We start from the raw sequence: 18,276 nt of genomic DNA, 5'->3' as shown, positions 1-18,276 counted from the left end.
CATGATCACAATGAGGGTTTTGCAGGAGCAGAATGTTGAGTAATTATTTTGTTCTTTGTTATCCAGTACAAGAAGCCCAAGGAAATCTTAGCCTTTGAGCAGGAGCTACTGAAGGAGCTGAAAACCTTGAAGGGGACCAGTGATGGGGATGGTGACTGCAAAACTCAGTGAGTTTGAACTTTGGGAGTGGGAGAGCACTTCTGTTATTCACATTTGACACAGTGTGTCGTGTCATTTGCAGTCACATTTGGGTTCTCACTTATTATGCTTTTTGTGGATTCCCACACTGAAATGTTCTTTTCACTGTGCCTTGTTAATGTTTTGATGCTTGTGATTTGTTTGCTAATGGAGTTCCATTGATTCGGATGGTTTCTATTAAACAAATCCCTGAATTTTGTATGTAACTCAGAAACACTCAGTTTTAATACGCTACATTCTATGCAGACTCAAAGACATTTGCAACTTTGTGCCTAAACAATAAATGTTTTTCAACAAATGTTTTCTTAATTTCTTTCTCTTATGGAAAAGTTATTTTACAGTGAGTAAAATTAAAGTCTACATCACAACAATGTATATTTTTGCGGCTTGTTACAAACTATGATGGGGGTCATATAACCTACCAGCCCCCATTCATAGATGTCCTTGTAAAACACTCAAAACGCACAATGCCTCATCCCTGTTCGTTCCGGGGTCACTGTTACGAGGACATCCCATTTGTGTTAACTGAATACCCTCATGTTCCCTGCATGTAGTGGGCCACCCTGAAAGCCATTACCGAGACTCTGGTCAGTGAGTAAGCGATAGTGTTACTGTTTCCCCTCACAGCATAGTGTCACCCTGACCCTGTGGTCTTTAGATACAGACTAAGGAAGAAATGGGTGCAACATTTACAGGACTTCCTTGCTGATTGATTTTAAGTTAGTTTCTAACAATTATGTAGATGATATCGCATACTTTTGAATTTCTGAAGTCTTCAAGACTATTTATTTTTGTGCAAAGTTTAATTAACAAAAGCAAAGAAAACAAACAAAAAACACTGTCTAATCAGAAATACTTAGACAGTGGATAAAAAAAAGGAACGGTGCTTTTTTTAAAGGAGACAATGGCATTTAAATATAGATTTCTTCAACCTTGTGATTCCTTGCATTTTTTACCACTTGTCCAAACCCGGAGAGCAAGTGCAAAAAGCAGAGACAAAACCACAGGTCTCTCTCTCACTATTGTGCTTTGTCTTCTTCCAGATGAAAAAAAAAACAGATGGAAAACATTTTAAACCTTTCCTGTCTTATTGTGTTATAAATTCTGATGAATTTATCTTTCTATTACTTTAAAAATGATAATAAATTTACACTGTTTGGTGCTCACTTAAACAAGCTTTGGGGAGTTAAATCTGATCAAATATATTAAGATCCTTAAAGAGCGAGCAGACCTACAGAGGTCTTCATTTTTGTCATTTGGTTAAATGTTGTAAACTGATCAGAAGTCAAGCTGCTGTCAAAATAAATTCCTGCTGCAGCAAACACAGACTAACAAATTGGACATCCAGCTCAGGCACTGTGAGAGCATGGAGTCCCTCTGTTCAGGGTCTTCTTCTTCCCCTGTCGTTTGGCCTCTGATGGTCATGCTCAGCTGCTTCTGGGAAGAGGGTCTCTTTTCTGCCTCCCTTTCATTCCCGAATGCCTCTTCCCAGCCTTTCCCCCTCTTTCAGCCGATGCCACATTTTGCCACACAGGCCCTGATGCTTTCTCTCCTCCTCTCCCTCCCTGCAGTACCCCCACCTCCCCCTGCAACCCCTTACCCCTCCCTGTGTGACTGGCTTCTTTTTGATAACTGACCCCTCCTTGTGTTATTATTCGAACCCACTATTGTATAACATGCCCTTTTATATGAGGTTTCACAAAGGGCCCATTTGATCAGAGGGTTACGGTGTGCGATCGTGAGAAATGCAACTACATGGTGGTAACCTTTGTTTGGTCCAAAATGGTGGGCTGACCTCATCGCTTTTAATGCATAGCCTGGGCCATTCAGGCCCAAGTTTCACTTGCTGAGCACATTGAATTCAGCAGCCTGTCACAGATATTGCCCCTCAGTTATCTGGGTCTCCAGTTTGAAGAAGAAGATGAAAAAAAAAAAAAACAACGGTTTTCAAGAATGCCCCAAATGTTTGCTAGCTCTCATCCAGAAAAGAACACACAAAGACAAAAGCTAAGCAGCTTGTGTTCTGATTTTTTAGTGGTTTTAATATACACTCTACAATAAATATTTCCATCATTTCATGTCATTTACATTTTTACAGCAAAAATATATTCATATATGAAAAAAAAAAACAGGTTAAAGATCCTCAAACGGCCTCCTACAGGCATGTCAACAGAGACTGAAATGCTGTGACCACATGAAGTTCCACAAATAGCTGCCATGTTTCGCTTCATTTAACTCATCTTTTGTTAAACATTCTTTGTTGCTGAGTTCACAACAACTTCAGACCACAGGGTTTTATTAATAACAATATATTTGAGCTTGTGTACCTAAAGTCCTCTTTGATTTAATAAGTACAACTGTCCTAAAGTCCCTCTGAGTTTGAAATAACTAACAGATTAGACAGACAATGTTTACATACAATCCAGAGCAAAAATTACACACAATGAGGCAAATATGTATGGGCACTTGACTGTATTAGTTAATTTCTCTTGTAGTGGTTTCTGGGGTTTTTTGCTGCTTCATCCAAAGTTTCCCCTCATCCATTTCAGTCCTCAGCGGCCCCCTGAGCGCTGTTGATGGGAATGTTTAGTCCGTTTGCCTGAAGGATGCACAGGGACGGCAAGAGGCAGGACATCAAACGGCCTCCTATCGCTCAGCAAGTGCCCCCTTGGTAGTCGCTTCATGAAGTGGGCCTCCCTCTGGTGCTGCTTGGTCTTGGAGGCCTTCCTTGGGCGGCCCTTGCGTGTGAAAGCCATGTACCAGCCCTCATACTTGGCGTTCTGGAGTGCCGTGTAGTTATTTTCCAGGACAATCTCTGTGAAGATGCAGTCCTTGCCACGACCTTTCCGCTGGAAAAGCAGAAGAAAAATAAAAAAAGGAAGAAATTTGACAGATGTTGAGTTGTTTTGGTAGATTTCCAGAAAGTAGAATAAGTTCTTTATTTTCAACCATCTACCCTTTGAAATCCTCAGAGGCCTGCACTGAACTACTCAAAATCAAATTTAGTTGAGTTTTGAATGTGTCTCAATGTAACATTTCCAAGAAGCGAACAAAATTCAAGATGTTTCTGAAGTCACATGCAGATACGAAGCGATGAATTCCAGATTACCTTGCCGATCAGCTTTCCCCTCTTGTTCATACATATGTAATATCCTGTCTTCACCCCTCTTATACGGATACGGCTTCCAAAAGAGTCTGTCTCCACCTCCAGTTTAGCTGCACAGAACAAACAGATCAGAGGTAATGAGATGACATGGTGCAGGCATGCAGATTATGATGTTACAGCCAGTGAGACAAATGAGCTCTGTACGTCTGTACGTCTTTCTTGTGAGTATATTCTTTCATGTATGCTAGACATGGTAAAAAAGTGGAGTTACATCATGGCATCTTTAAATGGCATTAAAGTGCTCTGAAACAATCATGACCAGTGGATCAGGATCACGGAGAAAACGTATAAATTTCCCCTCTTAACCCTTTTATAGGCCAGTAGCTCTAACAATGGTATGCAAGCTGTCCAAAATAGAACCAAATGACAGTGATTTTGCACGGGGCGATTGTTGTTGAATGTCTGTAAATGCCGTGCTGTGATGCAGTTCAGACTGAGGATAAAGGAGAGTGAGAACACTGCGGTCAGGGACACAGCCACAAGCACAGAGCAGCGGTTAGATTTGGGCTGGTTACAAGAGTGACACCCACTTAGGATGTGCAGCCAATGTGTGCATGACTGACTCTGTCTCTCTCTGCCTCTGTGAGAATGTGTGTGTAGGCCGAGAAATTTAAAAGACAATAGAGCACACAGGAGAAGCAAGGAGAGGAAAAGGTATAAAGTGAAGATGCTGACTTCACCTCTCTTTATAAAGTGAGTCATACGTTGAGTTGTATGCAGTGAAAATTCCTCATAAAACCAGCCTCAGAAGGCCGGCATTGACGCGTTGTTATATGGTGGTGGCTGTGGTGGAAATATGGCTAACACCAGTGTTCTTTGGTGACAGGGATTCTGCTGCTTTCTGGTTAAAAGAAAAGTTTTACATGCTCAGACTCAAAGAGGAGACTCAGACTCATGATAGGTGTCTGTGTTTTCCCCCACAGAAATACCCTTATACTAAATTAATACTACGTTGAAATAAACCAAAAAAAGATGCCAGTCTTTTCCACTGAAGTAATTTTTCTAAAGACTGCTCTAAACATTTTTGCACAGCTTTTCAACACAGCTCAGCACACCATTCAACTCCAATATTCCCTCTGTTTGTAAAATGAGCATGTGTCCTCTTTTATTGTTTTCCTGAAGTTTAGAGCACTGTAATGTAAAAAGACGGCCTTTAGCTGTCATCACTTTTGCCTGCTCCAGCTATACACAGGGGCTTTGGGTAAAGTTGTTTCATCATTTCAGAGGCAATAAAAAGTGCCTCCCTGAGTGGATTAACATATGTGAGCCTTCATTCAACTATTTATTATATAACGATGTTTAAATGAGTTATTACACAAGCCTTCTCACGAAAGACTCTCTTTGGATATTTATCACATTATACACAAGGTGATTCCTGGTGCTTTCTTTTGAAATCTCGCGGTGTTTTCATACTTTTCTATTTAAACTGCGCAACAATGCTAATATTTAACTTGAAGACAGCTCAGTAAGGATTTTTTGTTTTTATGTAAATATCATTTGTCTCTTAAAATAACGTGTTATAGGCTGTCCGTTTCGTTGCTAACACACTCCCCTCTGTGGTTAGCTTAATTTCGGGTAATATCTCTGTCTTACCGTGCACCGCTCCGTCGTCTCCGTTGGCGTTCACTCTCTTGCTGGCCAGGACCTGGACGTGTTTCCCGCTGGTGCGGCTGTACAGCTGGTAGGTTCGTGTCAACCTGCGGCTCATCCGATCCGACAGCCGGCTCTGCTCGGTGACATGGTGCTTGAAATTAGGAGGAGACTGCACAGAGGTCTGCCGGACAATAGGAAACACATGTCTTTTTAATGTTGCGGACTGTAACTTTGCAACTCGGGTTTGCCTGAGAAATGTCAGCTTTGAGGAGATTAAAGTTTGCCAATCAAAGAGCCAGGGCCGAACTCGGTTAATCATGTCATTCAACGTATTTCAATCAGTCATCCATCTGATTTTTCTTTCGTTTGCTCGGTCTAGGCCCACATGTGTACTGTATCTTTCTCAAGATGCTTTCATGGACCCTCGGGGATGACATTTCCCTCTGATAGGTTGTTTTTACCACCGATGATCTTTCACCTCTGCCTGACTTCTATTTTTTCCTCCTCATTTCAGTCCTTCTCTTTCTCCACATGTGTTTTAACAATCACTTAAAGGCTCGGGCTTACCTCTTTTCAAGATGTTTGAATTGTTGCCAATTGCCATAGCACTTGTAATAAAATGTTTTCATTGTTATTGCAGCCCATTGCAGATGTAGAGACGCTGAACTTTAAGCCGCTAAGCATGGCGCCTGCATACCTGTTAAGTTTTACTTACTCAATTATGGAACCTAACGAAACATTAATGCATTTTATTGAAGTGGAAATGTGAGTTACCTGTGCGTAAAAGCAAAGCGCCGTGAACTGAATTAACCTGAGGGAAAAAGGCAGAATTAGAACATGCTGCTAGAATTTGACGAAACAAATCGTGAATTATAACTTGTTGACAGCAGTGTACTTACAGATAACCTAACCTCGATGTTCTCAGCCTCATCTTGTAATAACTCAAATATTGCTTCATGAATACTCCACTGAGTCGGTGCTGCAGGCGCTCGGAAATAAAGTTCCTCCTGATGAGGATTTTAACTCAGTTTTTATCTCCCTCTTGTTGCGCATAGAAGCTGATAGCTGGGGCAATTAAGACATCCAAAACTGTCAGGATTCCACGCAGGTGAGGGACCCACTCCACCCGCTGCAATAATAAAAAAGAGTCCCGTAGATTTAAAGCCGCTGCGGTGTCAATCCAAACTGCAAGTCCCGGGAAGTGTCACTGTCACCGGAGGGGCTCCATCAAAACCGCCCTCTGTCAATCACTTCCTCCAATGAGGGTCTTCACCCAAGTTTCAAGTTGACATAAATCCTCTCTGACTTTTCTTTACAGCGCAGTTGTAACTATTTTTAGTTTTACGCACGGGTCTTTACGCACAAGCCGTCAGGCGGGTACTGTCTGTTTCCTCAAGATGACAGCTTATACTGAGGAAAGTTGAATGAATCCAGTGAGCTGCAACGCGGCTTTATTTGTGTCTCTGTGAAGTTAAAGCAGCTCTGCTATAGGTGTCCTTCTGTAGGATGCACACATTGTAAAGTTCCAACGTCAGCCTTCCTCCCACACGTGTGTTTCTTGCGGTTACCTCCAGCGCACACGCAGCATCTGTCTCCCTCCACATTTAAATACTTAAACTTGCGGGAAAGTCAATATCCTCGGTGAGAGCAGGCGGAGCGTTCGAGCCTGGGCCAGTCTGAAACTGAATACTTATTAAAACACTCAGCATACAACTGAGTTGTTTACATATTTGCAGAATCAATTAACATTTGAAATGCAGATAATTAACCAACTTATGAGAATGAGCACATTTTAGAGGCTTCTAATGTGTTTTTAATATCCTGTTTGCTCACTTTAGAGATTAGAGACTTATTCAAAACAAAATCCTCTCATTAATGCACATAAATTTCTGTATCCTCATCTCTTTGAATTCACGGGCCACCTGGATTTCTGTGTCTACATGGAAAGATTCCCTTGCATGTCATTAATGATAAAAATCTGCATTTTCATTCCCTCTGCAGGTTGGAGTTTTCTCTGGTGGTCTCCTATGACACACTTCAATATACTTTTTCATCCTGCATGTAAGTAATTCATATTCCATGCAAACACAAATGCTCTCTTGCTCATAATCATTTTTCCATTACTTGGGTTTGATTTTTAAATTTGTGTCCAGGGCTCAGCCTGCTACTTACACAGCGTGGTTTCACACACTTCATCATGCATTTAACTTGTAATCACTCCTTGTGTCACTGAACTGGCACGGCTAACTTACTCACTGACTTGATTGGGAAGACGGAAGATATAAACGAAAATTTACAAACACATGCAGCTTTTATTTGAAGCTCTGGAAGAAATACACTGACTACTGTCTGTGGGTTCAGGTGTTGAATTTCTTTACTTTGAGATAAAATAGCAAACTTTCTGTTGCATGGGAAAGAAATGTCTCATACTTCAACATAAGTAGCTTCTGCAGTGTCCACTAATTATAAGTAAAGGTGCCACACATGAGACATTCAAACCAACTTACTCATCTTACATTTGAAATTAACAAGAGTACTTCTCACGAAGCCCCCTGCAGGACACAAAAAGGTGCAAAAACATCTTGAACCTTGTTTTATGGTCATAAATCATTTCTTTATATCTCAATCCTCATGACACTGCTGCATATTTTTAAACTGAGTGGAAACTTCAGGTGAAGGTTTACTGACATACAAGCTCAAATAAGGTCAAAATCCCAGTGAGCCAAACCTTTTCTTGGACATCTTTTCTTACCTGGGAGTGTTCATCGGTGCCGGCTCATGTTCCCTGCGTGAACACTTTGGGAAACTCTTGCACTCTTCATACAGAACAGCTGTCCAGGAGAAAGGTGTATTATATAATTATGTGGATTTGGTGGATGTCTTAGCTGTAAATCAGTCATTGCAGCTAAAGCAGGGGATTTGGAGGGTGAAAATGGACCTGCCTTATTGGTTCCAGTGGGACGTTGCAACAAGTGATTTTGCCACCTGGTCCGATCCCGTCCTTTTTTTCTGTCATATTTTGACCCCTATAAGCAACGCTCACACATCCAAATATGAAATCCACATGTATGATAATTAAAGAGATTGGATTTTATGAAGACCACACAATGACTAATCTACAGTACGGGTTTGACTGCCTGAACCCACAGATTACCTCAGTCACAACTGATTATGAAGAGACCTGCAGTCCTTCAGACAGCACATGTCTTCTTCCATAGTATCCACAGGAACATCACAATACATGAACTTTACTCACATTTTTGGAGAAATTTAGCAGAAAAAATGCATCCTAAATATTTTTGTCACAGTACATGACTTCCCATAAACTCTTGTTATTTTTTTCATTTAGTTTAAAAAAATTGATTTTAGATCTTGGATCTTTTTTCCCTCTCTTGATTCTATCCTTAATATCAGTCAGGAGGGACTAGTCAACAGATCAGATATAACTTTGATTTTATAAAGAGATGATATATTGACCCATTGTCAGAGTCCCTTTGGGTTCAAATTCTGAAGGGATTAGATGATTAGAGACAGTCTGCCATGAGCAGCAGCAGAATGAACCCCCCCAGAGTCCTGACACTGGTGGTGGGGATGTTAGCCAAACTAACATTGGTCAAACTGCAAAGACTGAGCAGTAAAGAGGAAATGGTTGGTGACGTCATCTTGGGTTAAAGAAACTGGGAAACCATGAAGATTGGGTAATACAAAGATTATAGACATGATCGTCTTTGGGGAATTGAACTGATGAAGCTGTGATGACTGGTTGGTGCATGTAGCAAATGGAATGTATGAACTGGAGACCGAGAAAGCTACATTTTAAAAAAAAAAGTGCTGTGACAGACTAACAGCGAGGGTGTGTCACAGTGCTATTGAATGGATATGTCCAGGTGATGACTGCAAAGAAATATAAGGAAGCATACATGTAGGAGAGAAAGCAGAATAAATTAAGTGAAAAATAAAACAGGGGGGAAAAAATACCTGAATTGATTTAAAATTATTTTTAAAAAAATGTTTTTTTTTCATTCTTATGAATGCTAAATTGAGTGGAGATTGTACATCTGAATATAGCACATAGAGTAGTTATAAATACATTATGATATAAAGATATAGTGAGTTCACCCTCTGACTGTCATCATGTGTTAAATACTCAGAAGTGAGTGCATATCAGGTATCGTTTTGTTTTTGACATGACGTTTACAGAAACTAATTTGAACCAAATATAATGAAATAATTTTACCTGTGCTATTTTTGATAGATGCCTTTGATAAGGCTCTGTCATAAACTGAACTGAACTTCTTCCAAAGGAAATTTATCAGCATTGCTCACATGTATTACCCAGTGTAAGGCGGTGAAATCATTTGTTACATGTACTTTCATACTTGGATTAAGATAAAATGACTAACTCCACTTGCATATATATTCATATCTTATACTCTCAGTCGAAATTTACACTGTGTCTCCAGGAAGTCACTGCCCCCAGTCTGAAAGTTATCCAGTACAAATACTAAAAACTTCTTATTTGTAACACGTCAGATTTTGATGATTTGTAAAGAGATGTCAGTTTGTGAGTACAGGCTTATAGGAACACCTTTGCCTCTGTAGATAGATATACAAATTTTTTTCCGTGTCAAGACTTCAGGCTTTGATATGCATGCCATGTTCTACTGTTAATTCATATTAACCATCATATCATCAAAGTATAATTAAGACAAGAATATGTGTTATAAGTCAAAACTCTCTGTTTTGACTCTCATATTTTTCCCACAGTTGCTGCTAAATAAACCTTGACAGTGAGCATTGACTCCACCGTGGCAGAAGTGATACATCTCTTTAACTTCACCGCTGTCACCAACAGCCACTTGCAATTGAGAAAACTCTCTGCAAACGCAAATGACATTTGGTGAAGGTGAACTGTCTGAAGAGTTGGCTAACATTTTCCAGACTGTACATAAAGGGCTCCTGTGAAACATGATCAAAAGCTATCATTTTTTATGCTAGTTTTCACATACCTAACTGTCTGCAGCCTCACCCCTGAGACTACCAGCTTTTCTGGCCTCTTAATTTGTTTGAGAAGAGTTGACACACATCCAAGTTTTGCTCCAGATCCCAACCCTTTTCTCTCAGTCTCCCAATGCTGCTTTTCTCATTTGGATCACAGTTTGCTAACTAATTCAAAGCCCTGGTATCAGCGAATGAGGTACAAAAACAGCAATCAAGGGAGACGCTGAGAAAAAGAAATCAGAGAGAGGAACTTTTTGGCAAAGACGTACATTGGTTATTCTTAGAAGAGAAGTGACTGAATGTCTGAAAAGGCCCCAGAGCAGACTACCATTCAGTGAGAGGTATTATTCCTCCTCGCTAATGTGAGACATAAAAATACACACTCTTGTATTCGGCCGAGCCAATGGAAAGGTAGACAGCATGGAGGAGAAAAAACAGAGCCAGAGAGGAAGACAGACACAGTATGAGTGTGTGTGTGTGTGTGTGTGTGTGTGTGTGTGTGTGTGTGTGTGTGTGTGTGTGTGTGTGTGTGTGTGTGTGTGTGTGTGTGTGTGTGTGTGTGTGTGTGTGTGTGTGTGTGTGTGTTGGGTGGAAAGAATATGTGTGAGATTCTCAGTGTCATCTGGAAGCAGTGGAGCCTAGCGTCCAAACCTCAGCTGCTTTAAAGAAGAGAAACACTCCAATCACCTGTTGTAATTATGCACTGCTGCTTTGTTGCAACAACCTGAACCACATAATGAGCCTGTAACCACATCACCACACACACACCACTAACTTACCTTGACCTGGCTTCAGATGTGCTGGCTCATGTCTTCAGCATCACTGAAAGTTAGATCTGCTGCTGCAGGCGTGTTTGCAGAAGAACACAGAACACAGGTTCAATCACATATTCAGAGTAGGACAATCGTATAACTTCTTGTATTAGTAATAATTTGCTCCAGCTAGCTAGCTTACTAACTGCACAAGGCCAGGTAAGCCAACCTAAGATTTGATTATTTGCTTGTTTTTGTTTTGTTTTTTCGTTCATTTACTCAGTAATTTTTTTGAGGTGTGGTTGTATGAGGTAGTTTTCAATAGTAACAGTGTTTCCCTCAGAGGACTTCAGTCAGCTTGGATCCTTTGTTGACAAACCAGCTATGTTAGCCCTGTGATAGCCCCCCTTGCTCTCAATAGCCGCGTTTCCACCAAGCAGACCAGTTCGATTTGTCTCGGAACAGCGCGCATTTTGTGTTGTTTCCACTGACTTATCTCGGGACAGATCCCCGAATAACTAAGACGAGCCATCCCACTTTGTGGGACCCTTTCATATGGGTGCCAGACTGAACCAGTCTTCGCTCGGAAGGTGAAGCAACAAATCTGCAGACTGTTGATTAGTCAAAAGAATCGCCACTTACCTCGGAATCAGGCTTAACTGAACCAAACCGAGCCAAACTGTACTTAACTGAACCGGACTGCTTGGTGGAAACGCGACTAATGACAGCTGGGATTGTCCCCCACCTCTTGTAATGCTGAAAGGAGAAAACAGTAGAGGTAATGGAATATATTGGGCATGCACACTGTTGACAAGAACTTCATACAACTGCACATTAAAAACAAAAACAACAGAAACAACAACAAAACCAGACTACCCCTTTAAATTTGAGACAAACAGAAAACCTTAAGGCTGTCTTAAAGGCAGGTATGTTGTCTGCCTCTCAGACCTCACCTAAATAATAGATCTATCTAAAAAGGAGAATAAGTGTAGCAAAACCATCAAAGAGAATCCTAATGAGCTAACATTGGGTATAAATGCAGGTACTGGGCTTCAGTGAGGCCTCGCAGTTCAGGTCACTCGCCCCTTAAAGCGACGTACAACACATGCAAGAATTTAGACAGAAGGAAAAGACCCAGTTAGTGGGATAAAAGTGGTTAAAGTTATTTGTCTGCAGGTGCTGCCATTAAGTGCAAGATTTTTTTAAATAATGTAGAATAATATAGATAATATATTAATCTAAAGTAGAAAGGAACTCTGCGAGAGTTAGGTAATTCATTCTACCATTTGGGCACAACAGAGAAGAAGAGTCTGGCTAGTGATTTGGAGCCGCGCTGGGCTGGGAGCACCAGGCGTCTGTTAACAAACAGAGCATAGTGGACCAGAAGGAGTGTAGACCTGGATGAGGGACCCCAGGTAGACAGGGGCTGTTCTTGTCAATGTTTTGTAAGCCAGAAGAAGAGCTTTGAATTTGATTGGAGCTGCCACTGGAAGCCAGTGAAGAGAGATTAACAGCTGGGTGACATGTGCTGTTTTGGGCTGTTTAAAGACCAGACATGCTGCTGTATTCTGGATCATCTGTGGCCTCTTTCCTGCATGTCAGCATCCTGACCTTTCTGAAATGCATAGAAAGCTGGAAAAAGAGAAAATTAAAACAGTGAAGTCTGCTTCCTTTTTGTATCCTTAGTGGTATTTTCTGACAACATTGTACGTTTGATTCAAAGAGGTTTGCCTGTAGCTGTTTGTTTGTTTTTTGATTTTTAGATGAAAGTAAAAACTATTATCTTTACATAAGACTTTCTTCTTGAGCCTGTCTTTTTTTGTTTCTGCCCTTTTTAGAAATAAATTTGGCCTGATGGAAATACAGTAATTGTTCTGTGCCATTGAAATGAGGTAACCAGGGTGGGGGGTGTCTGTGTACCTTTCAGTGACTCGGAGCAGCACTCTCACACTAGTGATTTGCGTAGTGTGTTGCGTATATTAGTGAGTGTGTGTCTGTGTGTCTGTGTGTGTGCTGGTGTCACATTGCCCGCGCCTGAGAAAATTGTTACTGTGAGAAAATTTGGAAAATCAAGTCAAAGTTTTCGCCACCGAATGACGTTTGATGTACTTACCCGTGTTTGAGTGGAGCTGGGGGCTTGAACGACTTTTTAACTGGATGAAACGACTGTCTGGGAATGACCCCGGTGTGTAGAAGTGATTAAGGAGACCCAATTTGCCGTAACCCAAATGTGTTTGCATAACGGCTTTCACTGGTGTTCCTTACGATATTAAATAGAGCTCTCTGCTGAAGCCTTTAACAAGTGTAGAGTGTAGCAGGTCTGTTTGACTATTTCTCTGAGTGAGCTTGTCTTTATGTGTCTTTACTACTATTTTGTCATCAAGTCTTCAAACCTTAATTTTACTTTTGTCAGGGCAAATTAAGATGACAGCATGAAAGACAAAGAAGCACAGCGGTATCCCCATGAGGAAAGGTGTGCACGTGGCGTGAGGTGCTGGCACTGAGGCAGAAAGCCCTGAAGTTGTCTTTGGCTCCGTCAGAGCTCTTCCTTCTCTGTGACTTGGATGCTCCCCCATTTGTCTCCCCCTGAACCCCCCACCCTGAACATGGCGTGATTTACTGTCTTGTAAACACATAGGAAGTAGCATTGAAAATGGTTTAACAAAGTCAATAAAAGCAGACATCATTCCTGGTATTGGGGGTGGTGGTGGTGGTGGTGGTCAGGAGGAGGGGGAGGAGATGGAGGAGGAGGTCTGGGGTGGCTTCCTTTCCTCTCTGGTTTCACCCTCTGTTCTCCATCTCTATCTTCTTTCCTTGTCTGTCATCTGTGTCCTCTGTTTCCTCTCTCTATATATTTTGAGTTTCTCTTTACTGCTGTTTTCATGTCTTCTTTCTTTCCTCTACCCATCTTCTACACTCCTCCCCCCTCCCCACCCCCGTCTCTCCCCCTTCTCTTTTTTTATTTCATGTGTTGGGCAGTGGACAGCCAGAGCAATGGCTTTAACAGACCTACCTGCAGGGCTGCTTAGGGCGGCTCTTTCATCTGGGCTCTGGAGAAAGAAGCCCCCAGCCCTGAAACAGCTGTGCAGACCTGGGAGTGAGAGGACCGTGAAAAAAACAGAAAAAGAGAGGAAATTCAATGGTCCTCTGGGAATCATACCTCCCTATGCCTCTCTCCTGCTCCTTTTCCACTGTCTTTCTTTCTTTCTTTCTTTCTTTCTTTCTTTCTTTCTTTCTTTCTTTCTTTCTTTCTTTCTTTCTTTCTGTCTTTCTTTCTTTCTTTCTTTCTTCAGCTTTACCTTGCTATTCCACCATCTAACAACGTTTCATGCTTTTAAGCGTCACCATTTTTGATACACCCTTTGCCTTATTCACTTATCACCAGAAAGACAGATTTAGCCTCTGAATTTAAAGGCACTGTAAAGAGTTTTGAAATAGTCTCACTTCCTGTTGCCTTTTCATTACCTACAGTTAAATAAGATTACATGCGACAGGATTATTGATTTAAAGTTAACTGTTGTAGCCGTTGTTCAGGTTGATTTCCCATGAAAAGAGGTGGATAACTGTATTAAAAACCCACCCATAAGTGGTAGCAGGTAGGTCAGAGTAGGTCAGCAAGCAGCAGTTTATCTTTTGCTTTAGAGATATTTTCCTGATTTTTTTTACATAAAGCTTTACACTCATGGCTGTTATTGCAGCAGGATTAGCTAAAAGGTGTTGCTTGAAATAGTCAAACTCCAAAATCAAGCTTTTGCTCAGAATATTAGTAGAAGGAGTTGAACAGGATTTTATATAATGCAGTGTGAATGCTTCACTGCTCTTTGGGGCCAAACGGTTAATGAGGATATTTATGTTGTTAGGACACTACAGCACACAGCACGTCATTGATAGTAAGTCACAGTTTATTTATTTTTGTTGTTATACTACCTTTTCTATTTTATTCATGTCTACAATGAATACAAACTTTATCACTTTGCATGCTACAAAAAGTTGTTCTGTATAAAGTAGAATAGAATAGAATAGAATAGAATAGAATAGAATAGAATAGAACTTTATTGTCATTGTAACAAGTACAACGAAAATAAAGTCACAGCAGCAATCAAGAAAAAACATAAGAAAGTGTATGGAAAGTGCAAAAAGGTCCATAAGAAAATAGATGATGACAGCTTATCCATCATTCTACAGTTTTAGCCAGCCTCCACCTCCACAGGGTCCAGGACTGAGCTTCTTCAGTCAAGCTCCATCTCCGTCTCCTGGATCCTGTCTGCTCACAGCAGGTGAAGTTCCTCCAATGTGGCGTTGGTGTCTGGTGTTAGCTCCATTTGCCATGTCTGTGAATAGCATGATGCTACTCTGCCCTCTGGTATTCCCTCTGTTGCTGGGTTAGCACAGCTAGCTCGTCCATCTTATTGGAGATAGATCTTACGTTCCCAGTAACGATGGAGTGAAGGACAGGTCAATGTTATCACTTCTTAGCCCACACCTGAGAACCAGCACATCGTCCTCACCTCCTTCTCCTCACCTTGTGAGAAGACATCAGGCCTTACACCAGATAGCATTGGCATGCTACAGGCTGCTAACAGCTGAGTTCACATGTAAACAATGCAGCCATGGTTACATGTAGGATCTCCAGACAAACACAGGAGAAAAAAATAATAACAGTGGTGTCCATGACCAACAAATGATCCACTCCAAATACCAAGATTGCAAAAAAGAAGACGAAAAAATTACAAGAAACGGACAAAGAAGAGAGAGCTGCTATAAGAGGCAGCCATAGCCAACAGGGCGGCACCTAGCAAGTAGAGCTAGGTCTGTATTTAACAGAAAACTCTCACTTTGACCAAATCCACATTTATAAGAAAATGCAAGATGATAGTCATGGGAAACTGTGTCACGAGTCTGGAAAAAAAACACTACCGAATTAATCCAGAGGGGGCACCATAATTACCACAACATATAAACTCTTCACAGTGCCTTTAAACTGTCATCTGTCCGCTTTCAGTGAGCCTTGCTGTGTGGTTCATTGTTTTAAGAGGTTGTCCAGAAGCTGTGCTACAATGTTTTATGACATGTGATGTTCATTTTTTTTGCATTTGAATTTCAGAAAGTATCTGCACGTACCGCGGTGCTTTGTTTACTTGTTCACTGATTGTGAATTGTCATGTGATTGTTGTCGCTAGCTGCTTCTGTAGAGATTAAAGCAGGTTTTAGAAAGTAGCTCATGATATTCCATGAGAGACAGGATGTCCAAATCTATTGTTTTATCAAGATGTTGCTCAAAACATTATCCCAGTGTGGGTTGGTTAAAAAGGCATCACAGTTATAACCAACTGTGTGGACTATCTGAAAAAGCTAGTTATCAAGACTTTTGTTCAGAATTTTTTTTTGCCAGAAGAGGTGCTGTATTCGTTAATAGTTACCTAGCGCTGTTGTCTTGAATTTAATATTGCTTTACCCGTGTTTTACCCCATGCTCTATCACTCTCCTGTTTAGCTTTCTTCTGCTCTTCTGTCCCTTTTCTTTCCAACAGTTCAGCTCCTGTGTCCGCCATTACCACAAAATTGAAGAAATGCTTTTCAGCAGAGAAAAACACAGATCTCTCTTCTCACTGCTGAACTTTGTTGGTCTGCATGGTGTCGTCATGGGGACCTCTACGTGTCGTAAATCACTTTGGTCCTGGACAGCTTCAGATAGGGCAGTTGATGACTGACATTTAGAAATAACCTATTTTGGCGCTGATAATCTCATTTTAAACTGTGGATTACGATCAGGCTTAGAAGTGAGACTTTTTCAAGATCACTTTGAGAGACTTCACAGGGACTTTAAAGTTTATTACAGTACATTTTGTTTTGAATGCTGTTTTTTTTACTTAAAAAAAAGAAGAGCTGGAGCTTTTGAGCTCAACGTAATGTCCCTCATGTGTCATCAGCAGCAGTTCACTCTGTGATGAGAACATTGTGCTGTCCTGAAAACTCCTCTAGTCCTCCAAGAGTTGAGGTATATTATTCATTTGAGAAATCAGTGACAATCCATACCATCCACTGAGGTGTTGCCCATAAAGATTTCTCTTTTATAAGGAATTTTACTTTACCAGACAGACTGTGCACTGTTGCTACGAGGTGATGAGTTTGTGCTGGGAAGCCTCATAATCTCTGGGCTGTATCTTTGTAGTTTCTTAAATTTATATACAGTAGGCTTTAGATTTCCTTAGTGCGTGTTTATGGCTGTCTTACAATTTGGGTGTGTACTGAGCCAGGGTGTATCACACCCAGTTTACCATATTTGATTTAGATCTCAACACCTATGGATCAGTCTATCCATAAAACTCACCTCTGAACACCATTTCTTTCAATCTGGCGGCACACAATGTGATAATCACATGACTTTCACTTTCTTCTTCTTTCTTTTCCAGCTCTACCATGAGTTGTTTGTGGTGTAGTATTCAGGGGAGTTGAGTTGACTTTTTGGCATGTTGGAAATGTTTGTTAATCAACATCATCCTCTCGTACAGAGAATTCAGGGCCACAAGCCAACATAAAGGATAAAGGGATTTTTCCTCCAATTGCACCCAAGCAGAATGTTTGACAGTGTCTAAATACACCTTAGCAGTACAGGTGACGTGAAACCAGCCGACCTCTACAAAGTCTCTATCTGTCATGTTAAAACAACATGGATAGAGGCCAGAATACTGAGCACAATCTAATCACATATTTTCCATTCTCTTATTGTTCAGAGTTTTAAAGGCCACTTAACAGAAGGGACTTTAATGGTATCATAACACTTATGGATTACCAGTTAAGTATTTCAGCAGCTCCGTCTCCTCCCTCAGTTTAAAGCCAACTTTGGAAGATGTAAAAACCTGACCTGTGATTCACCTGGCCTGCCTCCCTCTGTCTGTCTCTCCAGCCTTTCTCTCAGGAGGCTTTACAAAGAGAGCTTGGCTTCAAAACGTGAGACAAAAGAGGAGGATGGAGGGATGAGAAGGAGTGGTGGAAGAGTGGTTGGTTAACACGAGGGGCTACGTACGGCAGGTAGCAGAGTGAGAAAGCAGAGATGTAAAGTCCACTTCAAGGCGAGGAGGAAACAAACAGGATGGGGCTGGTGTTGAATGCTGTTGTGTTTGTTTAGCCCCCTTCAAAGGAGAGCTTAATTATTTTACCATGCTGTGCCTGCAGAGACTGCAGGATTCATGGCTGCTCTCATCCCCTATCTCTTCAAACCAGCACAGAGATTAACCCTTAAAACTCTTCAAAGTTCATGTCAAAGTGAGTTAGGTTGTAAAACCTTAAAGATTATCAGTGCAGAAAAAAATAAAAATCACTTTAAAATGGAAATACGATAGGAGTTTACTTTTCTGTACTTATGTTTTCCATCTCTGAGTATTTTTTATGTCTCGTCCATCACCTTAGGTCCACTAATGAGTGTTAAAAAGAATCTTAGATTTAACGGAACATAAGAGGGAGTTGTTTGATAATGGGAAAATATACCTTACTCTTAAATTTTTATTTATTTTCTGTGAAGGGTTGCTGGTGTATTGGTAGGAACCATGGTTCAGGACAGTTAGCC

At 41.0% G+C, this 18,276-nt stretch overlaps 2 protein-coding genes across 3 annotated transcripts in view; one reads left to right on the top strand and one right to left on the bottom strand.

Moving 5' to 3' along the window:
* Positions 1-18,276, top strand: part of dpcd (deleted in primary ciliary dyskinesia homolog (mouse)) — a 63,919-nt gene that overhangs the window by 2,427 nt on the left and 43,216 nt on the right. Inside the window, exons 7-8 of one of the 2 annotated variants that reach the window (XM_074662314.1) lie at positions 67-167; positions 6,959-7,018. In XM_074662314.1, coding sequence (XP_074518415.1) covers positions 67-167; positions 6,959-7,018 — 161 coding nt within the window. Of the gene's footprint in view, positions 1-66; positions 471-6,958; positions 7,019-18,276 lie in introns of those variants that run through there. The other variant, XM_074662320.1, reaches the window with a different exon arrangement.
* Positions 2,255-6,542, bottom strand: fgf8b (fibroblast growth factor 8b). Its single transcript, XM_074694098.1, has 5 exons — positions 5,857-6,542; positions 5,732-5,768; positions 4,958-5,138; positions 3,308-3,414; positions 2,255-3,047 (listed from the first exon to the last, which is right to left on the bottom strand). Exons 1-5 carry the CDS (start codon positions 5,913-5,915, stop codon positions 2,751-2,753), a joined length of 681 nt encoding a protein of 226 aa, XP_074550199.1. The 5' UTR covers positions 5,916-6,542; the 3' UTR covers positions 2,255-2,750.

The sequence above is a fragment of the Halichoeres trimaculatus genome, unplaced genomic scaffold (genome assembly GCF_033239565.1).
Source record: "Halichoeres trimaculatus isolate MK-OKI-2021-1 unplaced genomic scaffold, fHalTri1.1 fHalTri1_scaffold_2, whole genome shotgun sequence".
In the NCBI taxonomy this organism is placed as follows: Eukaryota; Metazoa; Chordata; class Actinopteri; order Labriformes; family Labridae; genus Halichoeres; species Halichoeres trimaculatus.
The sequence above is the reverse complement of the archived record's forward strand: the minus strand, read 5'-3'. Positions and strand labels throughout refer to the sequence as shown.

Bases quoted from the DNA above. Each gene is read 5' to 3' on its own strand.
- fgf8b (XM_074694098.1), bottom strand. From the start codon at position 5,915: ATGAAGCAATATTTGAGTTATTACAAGATGAGGCTGAGAACATCGAGG. The intron at 5,769-5,856 runs GTAAGTACACTG...TTTTTCCCTCAG, and splicing joins ACATCGAGGTTAGGTTATCT to GTTAATTCAGTTCACGGCGC. The intron at 5,139-5,731 runs GTAACTCACATT...ATTGTCCGGCAG, and splicing joins CGCTTTGCTTTTACGCACAG to ACCTCTGTGCAGTCTCCTCC.